Source organism: Ammodytes marinus (genome assembly GCF_949987685.1).
Source record: "Ammodytes marinus genome assembly, chromosome: 5".
NCBI lineage: Eukaryota > Metazoa > Chordata > Actinopteri > Uranoscopiformes > Ammodytidae > Ammodytes > Ammodytes marinus.
Genome location: NC_137234.1, coordinates 6,665,154 through 6,687,653, shown reverse-complemented (window position 1 = coordinate 6,687,653; position 22,500 = coordinate 6,665,154). Strand labels below are relative to the sequence as shown.

At 43.0% G+C, this 22,500-nt stretch overlaps 1 protein-coding gene across 1 annotated transcript in view; it reads right to left on the bottom strand.

Annotated features, from left to right (window-relative positions):
- The window catches only part of LOC307250777 (unconventional myosin-IXAb-like), a 144,236-nt gene that overhangs the window by 91,096 nt on the left and 30,640 nt on the right, over positions 1–22,500 (bottom strand). The window contains exon 2 of the mRNA XM_080027968.1: positions 16,050–17,030. Within this exon, the coding sequence (XP_079884094.1) occupies positions 16,050–16,967 (918 nt within the window). The 5' untranslated portion in view covers positions 16,968–17,030. The remainder of the gene's footprint in view (positions 1–16,049; positions 17,031–22,500) is intronic.

Here is a 22,500-nt window from a genome sequence, read left to right as displayed (position 1 = left end):
TTGGCCTTGATGCTAGCAAGAAATTCAAGTTGGGGTTGGTCGTCAAATTTTTTGGGGGGTTGGTTGTCACATGTTATCTCAAGGCTGCAGCCAGAAAAGGAACCCAATAACGAAAGAAATTGTCAAGCTGTATCCTCACTGACACCCCAGAGAAGGAAAGAATAGAGCAGGAAAAGGCAGCTAGCAAGCAAAAGAAAAAAGGGCAACAAAATCAAAACAACCCAGTGCATCCCAAACTAGAACAGCTGCCAAGGCTACAGAACGTTATGTAGGCCTATTTGTCAACTTGACAATGCAATTAAACATTCAAATTTGGTTCTGCCTCCTTGCCTTCTTTTTAAGATTTTTCCCATTAAGATAACATTGTGACAAACAACCCCATAGTGTGTGACAACCGACCCCTTGATGGGGTTGGTTGTCACAATGTGTCAGAGTGTCTTTGATGGTAAATTACTTCTTCATTACAATAAGTTGGAAAAAAAGAGAGACACACATTTCTAGCCAACACCTTAAGCTTCAATTTAATGTAGGAATGGCTATTGACAGATGTTTTGGTGATGAGCAATTCTCACTAGAGTAAAAAGTGTGCCTACTTACCCCGTTCCCCCCTACTTCATTTGGTTAGTGGCCTGCTAGACAGACAGACAGACAGACAGACAGACAGACAGACAGACAGACAGACAGACAGACAGACAGACAGACAGACAGACAGACAGACAGAGGAGGTTTTTTGCTTTGTTTAAATTCATTTCGACACAGACCGGTTGAAACCTGACAAGGCTTTTTTTAAATGTATTGTAGTATATATTTGTAAAAGGTCCAACGCACATTAATCAAGAAAGTTACGTTACATGAAAGCGCACAAAGACCGAGTGATTGGGACTTCTGTTGTCCTTAGTTCTTTTTCAGTGATCCAGACAGACACACACACACACATACACACACACACACACACACACAGATGCCTCACAAACAGTGACAAAAGCAAAACATAGGTTGCGGAAGATCACACAGACCACTAATGATGACCTCATGACAATCTGATAATAACAAAAACTATTACTCAACTTGTAAAGCAGCTGGGAAAAAAATCCCACTTAACTGAGTGTGCAGTAAAAATGATCCACAATCCACAATTATCCGCCAAAACCACCTGCAGTTACTCTTATTTCTTTGTACGTAGCACTTGCAATTTAGAAAATTAATACAAATTGTTTATTTTTACAGGTAAAGCACACAATTTAAAACAATTGCACCAGAGTTAGCTGCTAGCTAATTTGCTTTAGAAAGGGCACAAAAGGCCTTAAATTGCGCAAACAATTGAACAAACGGACTGGAAGAGGTTGACCTTTAAGGAAATAGCTTTATGTACTGCCCCTTTTTTATCCTTTGCATTTAATGCCAAATCAAATCATCAAATCAGTTTTATTTGTATAGCCCAAAATCACAAATACATTTGTCTCAGTGGGCTTTACATTTCATGCAATATGATATATGATACAATATGACACCCTGCCCTTACACCCTTAGCTCGGCTGAGAAAAAACTCCCAGTAAAAACCCTTTACCGGGAATAAAAAAAAAATGCCATTAATAAGACAGCAAGAGTAGATAGATGATAGGAAATAAGGGAAAAAAGGGATGCAACAAACATCCTTGGGGGTGCTCCGTGGCATAGTGGTGAGATACCATATATGCTCAGTCCTTGTAGCAGTATTTGCGGGTTCGAATCCGACCTGTGGACCTTTACTGCATGTGATCACCCTCTCTCTCCCCTCTCAACTCTGTACTCTCTCCTCTTGGCTGTACATAAGAGGTTAAAGTACCTAAAAAAATATCTTTAAAGATTACCCTTGGCCGGATTCAAGCCAAAGCCATTGTAGTTCATAATCTGATTCTTCTGCTTATTCACTTTGTTTATTATCCAGACTGTCCAGAAGATTAATACCACTCTGATACATGTACACTGAGAGCTCGGCTTGGATGGTCTGGTGGAAAGTTAAATGGCAATTTTTTGTCCTTGTTTTTCTACTAAACCTAATCTTGAAGATGAGATACTGAAACTAAAAAAACTCTCCAATGCTTTGTAAATGTGTTTAGAAAAGTCTGGCTACATCTTGTCTTTAAACTCCCATACTTTATTTTATTTTATATCATTTTCTGAAATGTCCCTGCACTGTGAGACATCATATGCTGCTGTCATGCACCGCGGCAACCAATTTAGTCTGAGGCAAAACTTTCTACCACAAAGTCACAAACAAAAGCAGAAATTGTTTTCTTTAGAAGCCCAAAAATAACTTTTCAAAAGGAAGGATCACAACCGCAGAATACAGAAAGGATAAGGTAACGAGGCACATGCTTTTTGTCTGTGTCTGTGTCTGTGTGTGTGTGTGTGTGTGTGTGTGTGTGTGTGTGTGTGTGTCCGTCCAAGTATGGAAAAACAACCACTCTGAAAACTTTCGAGGAATGAAAAGAAAAATTCTAAAAAGATATATTTTTCCCTTAAAATTCTTAACCAGTAAAATTAACAAACAGCTGGTGATGGCACTTTTAAAAAAACAGACCTTCTTTTTCTCATGTTTGACGGATAATTCTTAATAATTCGATTGCGTTTGATTGATGACAGTCTAGTTAACGGGTTCAAAACACTGATCAAGTTTGAGGACCACTTGCTCCAGATGGCTCTCGTGTGTCTGAACGAACGGCCCCTTAATGTCTGTAATCTCATCTGTGTGTGATTGCAGTGACACGGCCTAAGCATGCTCAGATTCAATCAGGCCCATTTTGGACTATCAATTTCCTGTCGCGAGCCTTTCGCTAAATCTAGTGGGTGTGGTCGTCTGGTATCGGCACGCAACGGGTGGAGAGAAAGAGGGAGAATGAAAATGTAGATGTGGCTCCGTTTTTCACACAGTGGGAGTGCATCGCTCACAATATTAAGGTTGGCCTTTATTTTTTAATGATGTTGCATTAATATTCAGTGTCACCACTTAAAGGAAATAGGTATTATGTTACGATATGAAAGATGGAAGAGTTGTGTGTGCCAGGAAATCTAGCTTATCATGCTTTTTATTCAACAGTCAAAAAGTGACTGATACACTGCTACCTAAGACATTTTTAAACGTCTTGGGAGTTCATTTTATCTTTAAATGATTGCAGAGTCACACACAGATAAGACACTATAACTGCAGATTTACACAATTTAAGAAGTGGCAAAGCGTGCTGACATTTTGACCTATGTTAAATACATTCATATTGATTTGACCAAAACAACTAAGAACAAACTCATTCAACAAGATGCAAATGAGTTGAATGCAAATATAAAACATAATGATTCGACCCACAAATGTATGCTGTGTTCAATTAACTATAAAAGGCTGACTGACCTAACTTGATTAGTTTGGATGAAATATATAGTGGCATGATACAATTATGCTCATTCAATGACTCCATTTTTATGTGCATTTTAATAATAAAAAGCCCATTAAAAGAACGCCCAATGAAACAGTGATTTAGTTGGACATAAATGATGTAAAAAAAACACACATTAATGAGTTTGGACTGAAAATAAGAGCAGGAAAATGATTCCCCAAGGCTACAGAAAAAAGTAGAAAAATTGGCTTCTTCTTGTATCATGTTGAACCTTGTCCAGGTTGACCTAAAGCTAACCAACCGCAGTGCGTTTGAATGAGTATGCTGGCTTTTTAGTGTACAGCTGTCTGTGTGGATAAATGCACAGTGCACTGACTGAGCTTCTTCCTGAGAGACGGAGGAGGAGACGATGGGGGATAATCCGGTGAACAGATGTTTTGGAGCGCGATGGAAGAGCTCTCTCTGCCCAAGAGGAGAGCGATTATAGGGCTGGAAAAAGTGCTAACAGGAGGGTAGAGGGCCCGAGGTGGGCTACGTCAAGATTAGCTAACACACAGGGCGCTCTGGTGGTGTAGTGGATAGAGCGCGTACCATATTGGCTCAGGCCTCGTTGCAGTGGTCGCGGGTTCAAATCCGACCCGTGGACCTTTACTGCAGGTCATCCCCCCTCTCTCTCTCTGTCTCCCCATTTCAACTCTGTACGATCTAATACAGCTTGATAATGCCAAAAAATTATTGTAAAAAATAAAAAAAGATTAGCTTACACACCCATAATATAAAGCTCTGTATTAGGTTGAGGCTATTGTTGAGTCACATGAAATGAAAGCTATACTTCCCTTCTATTTAGTATTGTAGATATTTTTTTTAAGGATGACCCAATACATGTAGGTGGTCGAATGCAGCGCAATGAAACATTATCCAGATGCCCTACTACATCCGGTCATGATTTTTAGTGTGGAAACTCTTTGTTTGTTCATTCTGACCCATAATGCAGTGCGCAGCGGACATCACATCAACGGAGCCTCCGAGTGAAAACAACCAGCAATGAAACTGAGATATAAGCAAGAGGCGAGTTCAAGGTGCAATGTTATGATGAAATAAATAAGTAAAAGTACGTCCCAATTGTGTGCCTACTGCATGCAAACGTCATTATTTCTATGATCAGCTGTAGTATGTAGAACAGAAAGGAATAAAAAAAATAAAGAGTTTGCGATTTGGAACGCAGGGTCAGTCTGCTGCAGGAGAAAAGCTAAAAAATGCAATGCACAGAAGCAGGAGAAGAGTGTTAACACATAGGATGTTTCACCCTGAAATAAGGCTTCCATTAATCTTCTGTACTTGCTACGAAATATATAGTAGTAGCTCCTTCGGCCAATGTTACATTTGTAGTATCTGCAAAAAAGATGAATGAATGAACTAGAGTTGATGTGACCATTCAAAGACCTGCAATATAAAGTGCAGGGCAATAAAAACCAGCCTGTCCCCTCTGTGTGCAGGCAGAGAGAGTTTGGATGTCGCATTGTGATTTAAAGAGACACACACACACACACACACACACACACACACACACACACACACACACACACACACACACACACACACACACACACACACACACACACACACACACACACACACACACACACACACACACAGCAGCAGTAGTGGTGGTGGTGGTGGGTGAACATCTACTATTCCCTCTGCTGCTACGCGAGAGCTGAGTGCTAACACGTTCCGACAGGCACCTCTCCTCCGCACAGAGGATAGCACACACACACACACACACACACACACGAACGCACACACGCACACACACACACACACACAGGAACACACACACACACACACACGCCTCGAGCTGCGGTACAGTAGTGCATGCTTCGCTTTGCCAAATTGCCGGCCTCGTCGCAGGAATGACCGTTTTCATTAGACCTGTCGGGTTCAGTGGGTTCACACACACAGCTGTGCTACAGTGCCTTCACTATGCAGTAATCTGTCTACTGTATGTCCAGGGCCTTCACTATGCAGTAATCTGTCTACTGTATGTCCAGGCTATGAGATTAAAGGTGACACGCAGCAAGCATTGGTCCATTCTGTGATTTTTGTCTATTTTGCTTCCATAACATGTCTTCTTTCATACTTGTATAAATTGAAAGGTAAGAATCTACATTTAGGTGTTTGTTTTACTGAACTTTGTCTGTTTGCGTCCGTTTCATTCTCCCATACAATATCTTTAACCACCAATATCTCTAAGCACCTTAAACACAGGGCTAGTGTGCAGCTTCTCAAGCCCTCACACACACACACACAAACACACCTTCACACACACACACACACACACACTTTAATGATACGCGTATCTCTGAACACCCACTTTTAAAACCAGGGCAGCACTACCTGGAGCCATCTATCAGCCACAGGAGACAGGCCTTGTCCCTGAGGGCCCGGTAAGAGCAGGGGGACATCTGGATAGGAACCATCTGGTGAAGAAGTGTGGGGGGTTATGGGGCTTCTCAGCTACTAATGCAGCAGGCAGGTCTGCTGGTTACAAAAAGCTTAAGTTTATACGCAGCCCAGGCTCTGTAAAAAAAGGCATGTTGCTAGCTACCCTGGGCCCCTTTGTTGGTATTCCTCTTGTTTATACATACCAGTTTACAGAGCCTAGTCTATGTATTACCACCACCAGTTATTATTTTTCAGTGCACATACAGGAAGGTTGAATGAAGTTTGTAGAATGAAGTATGAATGAGTAGTACGGGTTTAAAGTTGTGTCCACTTTGTCTGTCTGCCCCTATACTCGACACAGACAGACAGCACCATACAGCTGGGGTCAGTCTCAAAGCCTTGGTGCGTCTTTAGATGGATTTGAGAGAAGGATATATGCTTGACATGTGAGGGCTTGGTTCACCTAAAGTAACGTCTAAAAGGGAGGGAAGAGCACCCCTTCCAAATAATATATAATAAAGGACAACGGTAAAAGGACTCCACTTATATAGCACTTTTCCCTGGTTTTAAAACAGACCCAAAGCGCTTTACATTGTTTTGTACACATTCACCCAATCACACACACATTCATACACCGATAGCAGCAGCTACCACGCAGGGTGCAAGCAAACTATCTGGAGCAATTTATGGTTCAGTGTCTCTTTGCCCAGGGACACTTTAACATGTGACGGGGAGACAGGGGATCGAACCACCGACCCTGCAACCCAGTGGACGGCCGCCCTTCCCGCTTCGCCACAGCCCCAAGTGCGTCCAAGAATCTATCCAAGAAAGTTATACAATTCAAAACTTGTTGAGCCAGCAAAACACTGAAGGCCAGACAGTCCTACACTGGTTCTATAGGCTAATGCATCTTCAGCCAACGATTCCATCAACAGCTGTGTGGAAAGAAAAATAAGTCCTTGCATAGACAGACAGACAGACGGGGCCCTAAAGCGTTTACTGATCGTGTGTATACCAAAGATACATGGGAATAAAATATCTGTTTCCCATGCACAAGTTTGAAGTCTCTGGATCAACTTTAAATAAATGTTATTTTTTTGGTTTAGATTTATGAGTCTGTTGAGCTTACATCAAAAACATGGATGAGGTAAAACTGTCTTCTTTTTCTTCCCCACTCATCTTCCCCTGACAGTTTAGACGGCTTCATCCATTGTTGATGCTCCAACATGATGTCAAAGGATCTTTATTTTACAATACCACATGCCGACCGTAATACCCACAAAATAATACAGTACTCCCTGCCACACACGACTGTCCACAAGCACTCACACACACTCAATCTTTTTAGTCCATAACCAAGGCATTTTACGGGCAATGCAGCCGTAAAAAGACAAGTAAGATATGCATATTTAGAGGAAAAAGCTGGTGAAGTCAAGTCAACCTATCCAAAAATAACATGTTTATCTTTATCTGTCTCTCAATACTTTCCAACTTCTCTAGCTTGTCCATCTGCTCATTTGTTCCGACTAAGAACGTACATTTTTTAAATTGGGCCATGAATATACAGTTCTGTCTTTAAATAAAGGCTCAATACATTTCTAGAACAGATGGGCACTGGGGTTTGCCCCAAAAAAAAATAGCACATTTGTTGGGCACTATTTTTAGTGGCGGATTAATACATATTTTGTGCTCTAGTGAGCATCTAAAGCAGCATGAAGTTGCGTGCTGGATCGAGTTAAAAATAATTTATGTTGTGCCTTTTTTTTCTCGTGGCAGTGACTTCGCCAGGGCAATTTCATGACTCATCCATGTCTTCTTAATAGTTTTTGGACACAAATTGAGCTTTATGTCAAGGAAGAATTTTGTTTGTATGTAGTCAGAAGCCAAATATGTCACTCCAATGCACTGTTCTGATCGCCAAATAATATCGCAAATATTTTCGACTGAGGAAATTTTAATTCAGGGACAACCATAGTTTGTTGGTTTTAGGCTTTTTCATTGGATTGGTTCACAATATGTAAATAGCCTACCATAGCTATCAACATGCCAGTTTACAGAGCCTAGGCTGTGTAAGAATATCACCTCAACGTATCCTGCAATCGCTACAAAATGAATAAAGCTGTTCACATAAAGCTCTCATCATCTCACAATTCAATGTTCCTTTGTAAGTCTGAATTCTTGAATAATCAAAAGCAGTCTGCAAAAAAAAACAGTCATATTTCACATCCTGTATATATTTAGTATAGTGTGGAACTCAATAGAGCTGCAGTGTCTAAACTGGGGGACAACACAAAGAGCATCTGAGCTCACCTGACCTGACTGCACCACAACACTTACTAGCAGACACAAGCGCCCACAGAAGCCAAATCTTGTATTATTTTTTTATTTTTAAATTCATTCCGCTAAGTCGGCCAGCTGTCTTCCCGTAAGCGCTATTCTGCTGTACGCTCATATCTCTACTGTCGCCTGGCTCAGATTACACACACCACTGCAGTCACTCTAGCCATCTGCAGTGTGTGTGTGTGTGTGTGTGTGTGTGTGTGTGTGTGTGTGTGTGTGTGTGTTATTGAAACCTTTTTTTTCATGACAATAAATGATTCCAAGGGCCCATCAGAGCATTAGATAGATGTTAGATGACACCGCTAGAGTGATGTAATGCTGCCAATCACCGTCTTGACATGTTTCTGAGAATTGACACACACACAAACACACACGCACGCACACACACACACACACACACACACACACACACACACACACACACACACACACACACACACACGCACACACACACACACACACACACACACACAGCTACAAAGGCTGCACTGTAGCCAGAAAGGTCACAGGACTGATCCCTGCGGCGGCCGACGTGTCCATCGCTACAATAAAGCTCTTATGTGTTCAGTCACAGCAAGTCAGTTGGAGCAAATGTTTTAATGGAAAAAGTTGAGTGTTGAGTTTTTCCTTTAAAATGCACACACACACAGAGACCTACACACTGTCACGTAAACACACACACACACACACACAGACACACACACACACACACACAGTCCTGTGTCCTTGATAAAAGAGCAAAGTCAGTTGCAGCACGTCACTGCTCCAACCACCACTGCAGTTTACCTTGAGTGGAGGTGAATAGAGTCGAGTCATGAGCTGGCAGATGCAAATGTGTGAATGAGGGAGTGTGTATGTATTCTGCAGAGTAAATGGTTCAGGTTACAAATGCTCTTCAATATGAGAAACAGGTAGGCCTAGGTATTGCAGCTAAAAGCAAGCTCAGGATGTTTATGAATACACATGATTTACAACTACAGTGACTACGGTGATCGTTTGAGTCATTTTCAAGCAAAAATAACCAAACACGTTCCAGCTCAAGCCTCTCATTTGTGTTTTCACTGTCTTATCTGTAAGTATGTCTTATCACAGTAAGTGAAATATTTTGGATTTTGGACGGAAAAGCAAATTGAAAACGTCACTTTAAGGGGAAAAATATCAAAATATAGAAATGTGTGAAAGATAACATTAGGATTATTCTCAGGATTTTTAACAGTGTTTTGCATTAGATCAAACCAAATGTTCCACACACATGTTAATATGAAGTATATGGAGATATTTGCTTGTGATCTTTGACCTTGACTATTGTTAACGCATTATCTCACGAACGCTTTGACGGATTTTCTTCAAACTTTGCACACACGTTGACTCTGACTCAATTATGACATTTTCATACATTTTATGAAAAATTATGCCCTATTCAAAATTAAAAGTGAAAAATTCAAATCCCCTTCTTCTTATTCGTACTTCATCCTATAGCTGGTGTCTGTTGGTGTGTAGCAGTGAGAGTCCTCGACAGCAGAAGACTGAAATAGTCTCAGCCTGCGATGCTGTTGACCTTGCACTTCAGCGTAACGTGATGTGAAGCGGTCGACTGATGGCCACTCAGCTGCATCACAGAGGGACCAACAGGAGGGACCGACAGGAGGGACAGACAGGAGGGGCAGGGAGGGGCAGAGGTGACAGCAAGGAAAACTATATAGCCAGATTTCTCATTTTATCCTGACCAATCACACTATATGGCTGAAAGATGAATCTATTTCAAATCAAAATTGCAACTTGAAAAGAATAAGATAAAAATCAGAAGCTACTTTTTAAGACACGTCTGACCTTGTGTTGAATCAGTGATTTTTACTAATTCAGGGAGGTGGCTGCCATCAGTGTTCAACGTTTGCCAAATTTACCAACTCACTCTTTGACAACTGATCCTCATGTTAGTGTACTGCCTTTAAGTCCAGTGAAAGAACTGATGCTCTAGCCTAATCTAGAAAACCTATCAAAACTATTATAACAGATTGGTTTATGACAGTTACTTTGTATAAAAAGGGCTCACTGTGAGGAAACCAACCCCATAACACACTATACCTCGCTACAGACATGATGTCCACTTACACCGTGACACAGTGAATAATTAACTCAAGCTTGACTTCAGACAGTCATGTTGCAAATTGGAATATCTGTAAAAAAAGAAAAAAAAATCGCAATTACATATTTTCCCCAAATCCTTCAGCCCTGCATCACATTACCTAAAAGATTATTTTCTCCATTTCCCCCTAAGCAGAAAGATTGTTCACTGTTCAGAGTTCAAACTGAAGTGAAGAAACTGAGGATATTAGGGATAATCCCCTTTTGGATTTTGCCTTGGAGCCCACCCCGCGGCGCTATTAATGATCAGCTTTAAAATCCTGTTAAAATTGTGTCAATCAAAATACTGAAAGGCACGTGACTTATTCTAATTGATTTAACCTATTTATAGAGAACAAGATTATTATTTTTTTTAAACACACTGCAGGTGCCCCTCCCTTGCTGCATTCAGACCGTTGGCACTAAGCTCCTTAAGTGAATCCAAACAGAATGACTTATCTCAGTCTACAGGCACTTACACAAATGTTTTTTCAAACGGAGTTCCAACCGCGGAATCTCCTGCCAGCGAGACATATTTCATCCTGAGAAATGTTTTCCGTCTTATTCCAGAATCCAGACCTTGTGCTCGGTTACTGTCAAAGTCTGGACCTGTATACTGTCCTTGGCCGGGTGACACAAATACCGATTAGGCTATAAAAGTTCCCTCTCATTTTATCACATGGCTTAGCTCTGTCTCTGTCTCTGTCTCTGTCTCTCTCTGTCTCTGTCTCTGTCTCTGTCTCTCGCTCTCTGTCTCGCTCAATATCGCTCTCTCTGTCTCTGTCTCGCTCTCTCTCTCTCTGTCTCTCGTTCTCTCTGTCTCTCTCTCTCTCTCTCTCTGTCTCTCTCTCTCTTTCTCTGTCTCTCTCGCTGTCTCTCTCTCTCTCTCTCTGTCTCTCTCTCTGTCGCTCTCTCTGTCTCTGTCTCGCTCTCTCCATCTCGCTCTCTCTCTCTCTCCCTCTCTCTCTCTCTGTCTCTCTGTCTCTCTGTCTCTCTCTCTCTCTGTCGCTGTCTCGCTCTCTCCATCTCGCTCTCTCTGTTCTGCTACGAAGAACTTTCAGTTTTTGTTAATTCTTGCATCCCCTTTGGACAAAAGCGGTAGTGTTTTTACTACGCCAGCTGTTGTTCCTGGGTGAGCGTACCCGACAAACTATATAAAATTGGTATTCTTTGCCCTGATGGCCTCGTTTGCTTTTAAATGTAATGGATGATCATCAGAGGAATGAGACTGTTTCAGACTTATATAAAAGTTCCCCAGTGCACCTTTAAAACAGAAAAAAGCGTTGAATCAAACAATACTTTGATAAAAATGACAGTTGATTATCATAAGAACGGCAGATTAATGTTTTCCATACCAGTCGACTAATCCCCTAATCAGCTCTCACATAAAGAGAATTCTCATATAGTGGATGAATCACTGATTACTGTCACACACACACACACACACACACACACACACACACACACACACGTTGTTCTGTCAAACTGTCACTATGGTAACAGTTCTACGCTAATGTGACAAGTAGCGAGAGGGAGGGATTAAAAATGTTGAATTCACGGACAACATCATAGTTATTAATCCTCTCGGGGGATCACACATATGGAGCATATGGAGTTAGACAGAAAAACTAGTTTAAGGGAGTGGAAGCTGCCAAACACAATCAGGGAAACCAAGAAATGTACTAGGACTTTAAAGGTACACTATGTAGTTTCAGAGGAGGGGGATTTTTTTACATTTTGCAGAGCCTGCAGTTAGTTTAAAAAACATATTTTATCTACATCACATTCTTGAAATTGAATAATTCTTTCATCGTGAATAAATAAAAACTAATTGGGGAACCTGGAACCAAATGTAAGACTAGATATATGTGTGTGTAAACCAAACTGGGGGCCCTGCTGCTGTAAACAACAACAGTGAAACAGTAACTTTTCAGGAAGCTTTCTAATTTCAAACAGTGTTCCAGGGATCACATTTTCCTGTGAGGAAAGTTTAGTTTATTCAGTTATGAGAATATATCTTAGAAAATGTTCACTTCTTCTCTGACACACCCAAAGTTACATAGTGCACCTTTAATAATTTCTCCTTCAAGACTTTGCCTGTATTTTAAATCCATCAAATACCGCTTATCTGACCTCATATTTCCAGCCTGACTCAAACACTCAAACTCTCACACAGATTGGGAGCAGCAGTGGCAGCATATGACCGAGGCAAATGGTTCTGTAATTGGCATTACAACTTGTGGAAACCGAAGAATTTCGAATGGTTGAACTCGGCAGCCCTTGTTTCTTGGCTGGTGTGTGTGTGTGTGTGTGTGTGTGTGTGTGTGTGTGTGTGTGTGTGTGTGTGTGTGTGTGTGTGTGTGTGTGTGTGTGTGTGTGTGTGTGTGTGTGTGTGTGTGTGCGTGTGTGCGTGCGTATAAACTTTTCACCCCAGAGAATTGTTCTGCTTCTCAATCGCAATACGTCAGTCATTCACAGCCGCCCTGTAATGTGTCTATAGGCCCAGCTGTCGCTCATAGGAGGCAAACGGGGCATTTTTAACGTGGACGTCATGTTTCAGCTGTTGGCCAGTGATGGAAACCCTGCAGCACACACGGGGAAAACGTTAGACCTTTCTGCAGTGTGTGGGCAGATGGGTGTGAGAACAAGAGTCACACAAGTTCATATAGTGAGACTGTGGAAGATTTTTTCTTAGATTATCCCCATTATGAAAGCAGCTTTTTTTAAATATAGCTACATATTTTTTTTAAACTTACAAATTGTAGGTCCTTAGCCTATAGGTTTCCAGGGTTTATGCTAAGCTAACCGGCTGCTGACTGTTACATTATGATTAGTCAACAGATATAAGTGGGGTATCCATCTGCTCATCTAACTGTCTAACTTATTTTTTTACTTTTTAAAATTGTCTCACTATTCTTTCTAGACTTGACATGGCTCGTATACAGATAGATAATGTCACACATTGTGTATTTGCATCAGCAGCTATGTGTTAGTATAAACAAGCGAGACAGATGAACAATCTTTTTTTTCTTGTTTGTCTCTGTGACATGTAAACTGTGCACCTTGTTTTTGACACCTCCGCCAGACAGGTGATTGATGGGGAAGTGATAACATGGGACTCGATCCACAGTGCGCTCACTCACACACACACACACACACACACACACACACACACACACACACACACACACACACACACACACACACACACACACACACACACACACACACACACACACACACACACACACACACACACACACACACACACACACACACACACACACACACACACACACACACACACACACACACACACACACACACACACACACACACACACACACACACACACACACACACACACACACACACACACACCACCGAGCAGTATCTAGTTCCTCAGAGAGTAGAGTTCCTTTATCTGTGTTATTATCAAAAACAAGCCCAGCGCTGATGTCGCCTCGGGGCACCTGAGCTCCGACAGCTATTCAGTCACCCAGCGCAGAGAGGTGCAACTGTAGCCACATGACAGCTAGCTTACACCACAGCTATGCTATGCGGCCAAAATACCTGTCATTCTTTGGGACGCATGTATGTAATATATCTGTCGTTGGGTATTGTGCAGGAGATTATTTTGCTATGAAGTCGCGTAAAAAAATGTGTGTGTCTCCAAACCTGATATTTTGGAGGGGAACGATATATAATATGAGTGTTCTTCAGAGGCCAGAGACTATTTATTATTTACGTAAGAAAAGTGTGAACTCAAAAGCAGCTGCAGTTCCAGGTTTCTTCCCCTAAAAGGCTAACAAAAAGTGACTCATAATTTCCGGATGACAAATCGTATATATCGGACTGACCGTAACACACATCTGCCTGGTTTTACTGTACAGGCTTCCACATGGGACGCACATGGTGACAACACACACAGCTGCGTTTTTGACACGACGTCCCCATATGTCCCGACAGGAAACTGCGTGTTCCGGAACAAAACAACTAAAGGCTGCATTCCGATCTCTATAATTCCCTGTTATTGAGTATGGAAGAAAAATATTTAGGATGATGTCCCAGTACGTCTGGTCCAATGATGCAGCATGCTGAAAAATACCTGCATGCCCTACTTACTAAATCCATTAGGGATTTATAGTGTGGAAATCGACGATGCTTTTTTTGGCGATTCTGACCCACAATCCACTGCACTCCCTAAATTATGTCACATCGACTGAGCCTCTGAGTGAAAACAACCAGCAGATATATAAACAAAAGAGTCAAGTTGAAGTAGAAGTATGTCCCAATGATGTATGCCTACTGCATGCAAACTACATTCTTTTTATACTCAGCTGTAGTACGTAGAACAGTAAAAGGAAAGCGTATGGGATTTGGAATGCAGGGTAACTATTAGGAGGCTCCATAGCTCGCACAGTATTTAAAACGCTGTAGAGAAACATGTCGCCCTTCAACAGACCTTTCCCGAAAACATGAAATTCCCAATGAAATTCCATAATCCATAATCCTCTATTGATTTATAATCCCGGGGACGGATTAAACGTTGATCCATTAGTTTTTTCAAATCAATGCAGAGATTGGACGCTGTCAGAAAAATAAAATTCCAGTTTTTCTGGGTCAAATTCATATGTGTAAGTGTTTTTATATATATATACTGTATATGTGGTTAAGCCGTGGAAGGGCTAAATATAGGTTTTTCCTCCGCATGTCAAGGCATTCCAGTTTCTCAGAGGGACATTTCTATAATCCATTTCATGCCTGGACTCAAAGGCTGACATTCCAAACGACAGAGAAAATAACGTGCTGGCTTCGCTACAGATTTCATCAGGCTTTTTGTCACTTCCTCTGTGCGAGCCGGGGGCGTCTTAATTCACAACATATGAAAAGAATTCTGCCCGGCCTCGGCTTGAGCCTAATGCTGCTGCTAGTGCTACAGCGAGAGCAGCCACACCACGCTATCTTAGTTAACAGGAAACACAGGAATTCAGGACAACTATAGCAGGATATTTCAGTCCTTAAATTAAATATTGCGCTATATACATCAAGTCATGGTTTCTTTGTCTTTACTTGAGGGTATGTCCAGTCTGTTTTGGTCTTTCTATGAAAAATCTTTCAATTCATACGTCCACTCTCAACACTACCTGAACAATCAACGCCTAAATCAGGTCTACAAAAATTCTGTTTTCCTTTTTGGGGGGAAAAGGAACTATGAAACAAGAACTACGAACAGGTCAGGAAGTACATTAAGGAAGTAGTTCTTATTTGGCCCAAACTGCAGGTAGAGTGAGCTCATAAAAGGGTTTGTGGGACTCTGATGAAGTCCTTGCAGTGGGAAAAACTGCCATTGGACTCAGCTGAGGTACAAGCCACTCAAAAAATAAAAACACAAAACAAAACTAAGGTTCATTATTCATCATCATTACACTGTTACCATTTACACAACTTGGAATATAATACAGCCAAGCATTTGTAAATCTGTATTATTTTTTCAATTCAATCTAATTGAGACAATGTAGATCTGAACCAACTCCAAAATCAAATCACCTGTCCCATGGCCAAAACCAAACATTTAATGAAAATCTGTTTCTAAGCCTTCCAGACAAACCAACAGAGCATTATGAGCAGAACCAACTCTCCTCTCTACCACCAGCTCAACACAGCAGCAGGGGGGGCCTCGTTTATAAAGCTTTGAGAATGATCCTACACACACCTTTATAAATGAGCCCCCAGGTGTTTAGTGCAGTAGTGAAGCCAGTCTCTTACCTCCAGCACAGGCCCCGCCCCCAGGATGATCTGCTCCACTCCGCTGGCGAATCCCTTCTGGCTGAGCGCGGTCAGGTGATGAATCAGGAAGTTGGTGCTCTGCGTCTTCCCCGAGCCGCTCTCCCCAGATATCACAATGCACTGGTCCTTCCGCCGCTGCAGCATGGCGTGATAAGCCACGTCCGCCACCGCGTAGATATGGGGCTCCAGTTTCCCCAGTCTGTGGTTGTCGTACAATTTGACATATTTGGGGTTGTAGACGGGCAGGAACTGGAAGGGGTTGATGACGATCAGAATGCTCCCGATGTACGTGTAGATCTTCTCCTGGCGGAAGCGTGCGCGCAGGCTCTCCAGGATGGCGCGCTCCGTCAGCTCGGGGAGGGTGCACAGGTCGGACGGAGGCTCGGTCCCTGTGGGCTGGGGCAGGAAACCCCGCTCCACCATGTGCCTGCGCTCCTCGGTCACGCGTAGCCACATCTGCAGGCTGCCGCCGTAGTGGATAGACCCGTCCAGGTTCTTCTCCCGTAGCAGGAAGCGGTAGTCCTCCCCGCTGCCCAGCCCGCTGCGGTTCTCCAGGGCGCTGCGAGGCCAGAGCATCATCCGCTGAACGGGGCAGTCGCTGGGGTTCAGGATCCACTCCTCGCCGCCGAACTCTTTCACCTCCGCTAGCACGTAGCATTTGGTGCGCTCCAGACGCAGGCGCTCGATGAGGCTCTCGATGGCCTCGGCGGCGGTGGTGTTCTTGCGGGCGCACACGGGGCAGTAGATGGTTCCCTCGGCCAGGGCGCCCGGGTAGACGCGCAGGGTGAACTCCTGGTCCTCCAGGCGCCGCCGCTGCATGCTGCCACAGGCGGCGGCCATGTTGGGGCTGCCACTGCCGCCGCTGGCGTAGCTGCAGCCGCCATCTTGTAAACTCATGGCGCAGCAGCAGGTCCCATCAGCACAGCGCTCTCCGGGGCCCACAGGACAGACTCAGGACATCTGAGAGGAGACAGAGAGATGGAAGAGGTTAGAGTTATAGTGTGTGACTTTTATAAATGAATGTCGGTTACATTCAAGCAATCACCAAACAAGTTAAGTTGATCAAGCCTATCAGCTCCACAAAACTGTCTTTGTTTTCGTCTGTATGGTAGCATTTACTAGTGTAGCCACCCGATACTGGCGCAGGAGCTCAGAAAAATCCAAAGAAGCGCAGAAAAAAAATGTCCAGTTGTTGATTCTACTGCTAACAAATCTGGACGTACAGCAGAATGTATAAAAACCATGCCTGATCAACGAAAGGCGCACCTCATGTAGATGAGCACATAAACATGGCGGTAAAGCAACACAACAACTAGGCTTTTCAAAGGAGAAATTGCTGTTTTCAGACATCACTTTATGACCTCACAATCCCTCGGGCATTTCCAGTTAAATGAGTCACAACAGGGTCAGTGAAGTCGTGGCGTCCCATGACAGAGGAAGGCCTTCTCAATAGGCTTTCTGTTTACGGCTGTAAAGGGGGAACTACTATCACGGAACGCTGCAAAGAAGAGCGTGTGTCGAGTCAAAGAGAGAGAGACGAGAACCGATAGCTATTCAAAACAATGGAGGAACAGTAGCAGTTTCATGAATTTAAAGGCTACTGGCCAACTTATCAGAGCCGCATACCCTGGATGATTGTGTGTGTGTGTGTGTGTGTGTGTGTGTGTGTGTGTGTGTGTGTGTGTGTGTGTGTGTGTTCATGTGAAAATCCAAAGGGCTCTAGCCGTGCGCCAAGATTAACAGCTGCCGCCTTCCACACAAAAGTGGCTGTAATGAGAGCACAATGGTGTAATTCACCACTTCCCTGTTGATAGTGAACACAGCTCTTCATTCTTTCTCTATATCACTCACACACACACACACACACTACACTTACACACTCTGTCTCACTCACACACACACTTCAGTTTCAGACTACAAAGCCTCCAATTTGATGATGTTGAATAATTACCCCGTGTTGTGCTCTTGTCAAATAATCATTATTTTCAGAGTCAATGCACCTAATCCTTTCCTCTTATAATCTTTTGTTTTAATTTTTTTTTTTGCAAGTTTTCTGTTTTGGCTTAATCTGTCTCTAGATCTCTACCAACACGGGTCATATATTAAAATATCCTTTGCACACACACACACACACACACACACACACACACACACACACACACACACACACACACACACACACACACACACACACACACACACACACACACACACACACACACACACACACACACACACACACACACACACACACACACACACACACACACACACACACACACACACACACACACACACACACACACACACACACACACACACACACACACACACACACACACACACACACACACACTTCAGTTCTACATTACAGTTGTGTTTGTAAAGGGAACTATAATGCAGAGGGCAGAAAAAGGCATTTTTGCAGAAGGCTTTTTTTTCAATTGCTTTTATATCTAGGTGCATGTAGTGGGTAGATAACAGGGAGGATGAGGCAGCCATTCGTCCTTTAAACGCCCCAGACACACAGACACCCCTCTCCCTCCTGCTGTCTGCAGCGACCTGACCACCTGCAGCAGTCTGCAGCAGCAGCCCACTACTACCAGAGAGAGAGCGAGACACACACACAGACAGACACACACACACACACACACACACACACACACACACACACAGACAGACAGACAGACAGACAGGCAGACAGACAGAGAATCAGACAGACAGACAGACAGACAGACAGACAGACAGACAGACAGAGAAAAAGAGAAAATAGATAGCTGGGTGTCTGTTAGAAACAAAGAGGTGAACTGTGAGGGATGAAAGACGGAGTGAGGAGAAACACAGCATTCAAATCAAAGTCCCCCGGGGGCCGATGTAGTCACACGTTGGTCACTAACGAGCAGATCAAACAGAAGGAGTTTCAAGTCTGTTATGCAGATATGTAAATACAGCATTTCATCAGGTTGCATTTGTCTGTCTGTTATCTATCTATCTATCTATCTATCTATCTATCTATCTATCTATCCATCCATAGATCCATCCATCTATCCATCGATTGATATTAAAAGAAAAAAATCTTGGTCAGAAAATTTCAGTTCTTAAAGTTACTCAAATTGTATCAACTAAAGAAACTGAAAGAAAAATACATGACAAAAGGCCTAGAAGTCACTCTGATACACAAAAAGTCTCAGAGAAATGCCATTCAAAAACACTGCGGATGCAACCAAAGTAAAAGGATATTGCGGATTATCATTTTAAAAAGGAGAGGAGCACAATCTAAATCCTTACTTTGGGTAATGCCGTTTTTCCCCTGAAAAAAACAGGTTGTACAGCAAGTCTATTTTGTTGGCTGGAAAGCTATCACCCCTGAGTGAAACCAAGACCCCCACCACCAACCTCGGGTGAAACATCGCAGACGATTACTGGACGAGTTTGGAAAAAATTAACCTTTGCCTGATTTTCCACTTGCTTGTCTGCTAATACGTGTGTGTGTGTGTGTGTGTGTGTGTGTGTGTGTGTGTGTGTGTGTGTGTGTGTGTGTGTGTGTGTGTGTGTGTGTGTGTGTGTGTGTGTGTGTGTGTGTGTGTGTGTGTGTGTGTGTGTGTGTGTGTGTGTGTGTGTGTGTGTGTGTGTGTGTGTGTGTGTGTGTGTGTGTGTGTGTGTGTGTGTCTTGATGGATGGTCGTTTAGAGTTGAGAGGTCGAGGAGAGGAGCCAAGGTTACATACCAGCTGAGGCTCTGACAAATCGCATGTGTGGAGCTGCGAAATGTTTTCAGGCCGTAATTTAAAAAAAAAAACTTTTCCTGGCATTTCCTCAAACAGCTGCGTGCGGTGAGGTCACTCACTCTGGCCGGAACTGGACGGCTATTAGACACGAATACGCTGAGGACAATGGATAAACATTGACCCTCGTATACTGTATGTTAAAGCTATAGTGTGTATCTTCTGTCACCCCCCCCCCTCCCCATGAGTAATGACAACAACACTGTCTTCGCACATAGGTAAACCTACGATGATCAGGCATTGATTGTATACCTTCTGCTGTATGTCCAGTTATATTCTAAGCAGTAGAATCAACAACTCAAACATTTCTTGGGCGCTTCTTAGGTTATTATTACTGAGCTCCTGCACCAGTGTCAAGGGGAGCGACACCAGTTTGTAAACGCTGCCGTACTGAGAAACACAGAGAGAGTTTTGTGGAGCTGATATCAACTTTCTGTCAACTCGTTTGGTGATAAATTGAATGTAAAGTTTAGTTAATTTAATTATATGAAAAAGTTACGCACTATAGCTTTAGGCATTTACAGCCAAATGGATGGACGAAGAAGCTGAAAAGTGATGGAAAGCAGACAAGGCAGAAGATGGAGAAAGTCGTGGAAATTTCGACAAACGATAAAGGTGTTGAAGTACAGGGGGCGTTTGTTACGTCTTGTTTTGACAGGGTTGAGTCTGAAGTGCTGACAGCGGGTGGAGATAAGGCCACGGTGTGTATCTCTCTGTCTGTCTGTGTGTGTGTGTGTGTGTGTGTGTGTGTGTGTGTGTGTGTGTGTGTGTGTGTGTGTGTGTGTGTGTGTGTGTGTGTGTGTGTGTGTGTGTGTGTGTGTGTGTGTGTGTGTGTGTGTGTGTGTGTGTGTGTGTGTGTGTGTGTGTGTGTGTGTGTGTGTGTGTGTGTGTGTGTGTATAGCTACGGGCTTGAGCTTAAAGACGGCGACAGATTGAAAGAGTGTTTGGGATGCCTTAATGACGTGCCAGACGTTTTGACTGGCGCACAGCTTCACGGGTCACTCACAGGTATATACATCCATCACTCATGTGGAAGGGGAACTGTTACTGTATAGACTGCCTTCACACCTGCCTTGTTTAGTTTAGACAAATTGAAACCCTGGAGCGTTTTTAAGCCCCCTTGGTGTGGTTCAGTTGGCCAGGTGTGAACACAGAATAGCACTCGGGATCAAACCATAACAACAGCACCAAAGACCTTGTTGAAGAGGTGGTCTCGGTTCGGTTACAAACCAAACGGTACGGTTCGCTTGTGGTGAGAACATGAGCCGACCTTTACTCAAACACAACTATATGAAGCATTCATCTTTTGGGGGATTAGAACAGCTCCCATAGCAGCTACACATTATTCTGCATTATTCATTGGATTGTGAGCTCTTCATTTATTTAGTGGTTTTCTACAAAATGCAGCAATTACCGGTAATCCAAATAATTGTAGCCCCACTAAGGTTGGGGAATATGGTAATAAAACTGTATCCCCGGGAATTCTAAGAATAACAAAGGTATTCCTTTAAAAAAAAATCTTCTATGAGGGGGCGCCCTTAGCTCAGTTGGTAGGGCGCATAATAATAAATGCATTAAAGGTGTGTGTTCGTGTCCAGCAGTAGCACCATTGCCTGTGTTTGAAGATGCTATCAAAGTGATGACAGAACTCCAGTAAACAATGTCAGCGTAATTTGTCAAATAAAGTAACTGACTCGCTATGCATCAAATTAAACTTCTACATCTCTGAATAATTCTTCGGTACAGGCGAAGAGTAAAAGTTGCTTTATTTGTCAATTAACACAAGGCTATCATTAGTTTTTTTTCTCGCATTTTCCCTAAATGACAAATGCCTGTATCTGTGCAAGCGATAAGATTCGACAGGGCCTTTTTGAGCTCATAGTAAAAGCAGAGAGAGAAGCTGCCAGGGAGGACTAGCGAGGGAGCGCACATCCCAGATATCAAACACAGATGAGAGAAGCTCAACCCGTCCTGCAGGTCTTCAGCTGGTAAACAGTAACTCCCCCTCCTCTCCCACAGTCACTTCTCACCAGTATAACGGCAATAAACACCAAACCTCAGCATTCCTACACACACACTTCTCACGCACACACGCACGCACGCACACACACACGCACTGCTAACATACACACACATGAGCGCACGCACACACACACTGCTCACTGCACGCACACACACACACATTAAATCTTTCAACACAGAAGCTTTGTTTTGGTTCCTTGTCCCAAAAACTGAGGTTTGTATGTATTGTACTTTTGATTGCATCGCAGAATAGGGAACTTCACGGTTAAATTACATTTTGAGTTGTGACTTACACACACTGCTCACACACACACACACACACACACACACCCCTAATCACTCATCAGAGGGGATCATTCAAGGATTACAGGCATATTTCAAACTCCCAGTGGGTTTACTCCTTTTGAATAGCTGCCTGCGTCTGCTGATATACAGTAGGTGCTGAAACTTACCACACACACACACACACACACACACACACACACACACACACACACACACACACACACACACACACACACACACACACACACACACACACACACACACACACACACACACACACACACACACACACACACACACACACACACACACACACACACACACACACACACACACACAC